Source organism: Neophocaena asiaeorientalis, unplaced genomic scaffold (assembly GCF_003031525.2).
Source record: "Neophocaena asiaeorientalis asiaeorientalis breed wild unplaced genomic scaffold, Neophocaena_asiaeorientalis_V1.1 scaffold489, whole genome shotgun sequence".
In the NCBI taxonomy this organism is placed as follows: Eukaryota; Metazoa; Chordata; class Mammalia; order Artiodactyla; family Phocoenidae; genus Neophocaena; species Neophocaena asiaeorientalis.
The window spans coordinates 2,805,205-2,806,125 of NW_020174791.1; the positions used below are offsets into that span (position 1 = coordinate 2,805,205).

Below are 921 nucleotides of genomic sequence, written 5' to 3' on the forward strand. Positions count from 1 at the left end.
TCCAGACAGCTCTGCAGCCTCCACACGCCTGTCCGCTGCTCAAGCCCCAGGCTGCCTGGGCCAGCATTCAGCACCGGGTCGTACCCTCAGGGTGCCCAGCAGGGTCTCGCTGCTCACCAGCAGTCTTATCTCCCCGGCTAGACTGAAAGACTTTCGCCTCTCAGCGCATCTCAGCATCTGGTGCAGGGCTGGGCACTGGGGCTACTCAGTCTCCACTGAGTCCCAGAGGGCTCTGCTAGGTGGGCAGCAGGGCCAGGGCCCTCACCCCACTGCGTTCAGATGTCACCGAGGATCTCCAAGGCCAGCTGAGTCCATGGGCCAGGCCTGGGGACTTCCAGGGCTCAGGTCTTGCTGCCCCTTCAGCTGCCCAGTGGCTGCTCTGGGAGGGTCCTCTGCCCCCCTGGGTGCTGGTCTGGGGGCCCTGCCCTGCCCACCACTCCCCCACCCAGGGCCACCCCACTCACTCTTGGCCTTCTCATTCTTGCGTGAGGGCCGCCAGCGGATGCAGGAGCGGTGTTCATCCAGGAAGTAGAAGCGGACCAGGCCCTTGGAGCTGCCACGGAGCTTCACCATCTGTGTCCCCGCCTGCATGGCACTCATACATCGCTCCACTGGTGGCCCACCGACCCGGCACACAGACGGACCGACACAGACAGACACAGATAGACACAGACAGGGGTGCTGGTGAGCGCTGCAGCGGCCCCTCTGTGCTCATTGCAGCCTCAGCCCCACCCACCACGTGCTCAAGGGGGTGCAGAACTCAGACCCCAGGCCTGCCTGAAGCCCCAGGTGCTGGCCCAGGCCACAGATCCAATCTAGGACCCTGATGAGAGGCCAGAGGCCACAGAGAATTGGACCGATTCTGCCCAGCCGGGCTCCTGTTGGCCTCCCCAATGGTCCTGCGGCCCAAGGGCCAGGCGA

At 65.0% G+C, this 921-nt stretch overlaps 1 protein-coding gene across 1 annotated transcript in view; it reads right to left on the minus strand.

Moving 5' to 3' along the window:
• The window catches only part of PLCH2 (phospholipase C eta 2), a 26,860-nt gene that overhangs the window by 24,445 nt on the left and 1,494 nt on the right, over nt 1–921 (minus strand). Inside the window, 1 exon segment of the mRNA XM_024760250.1 lies at nt 465–611. Coding sequence (XP_024616018.1) covers nt 465–611 — 147 coding nt within the window.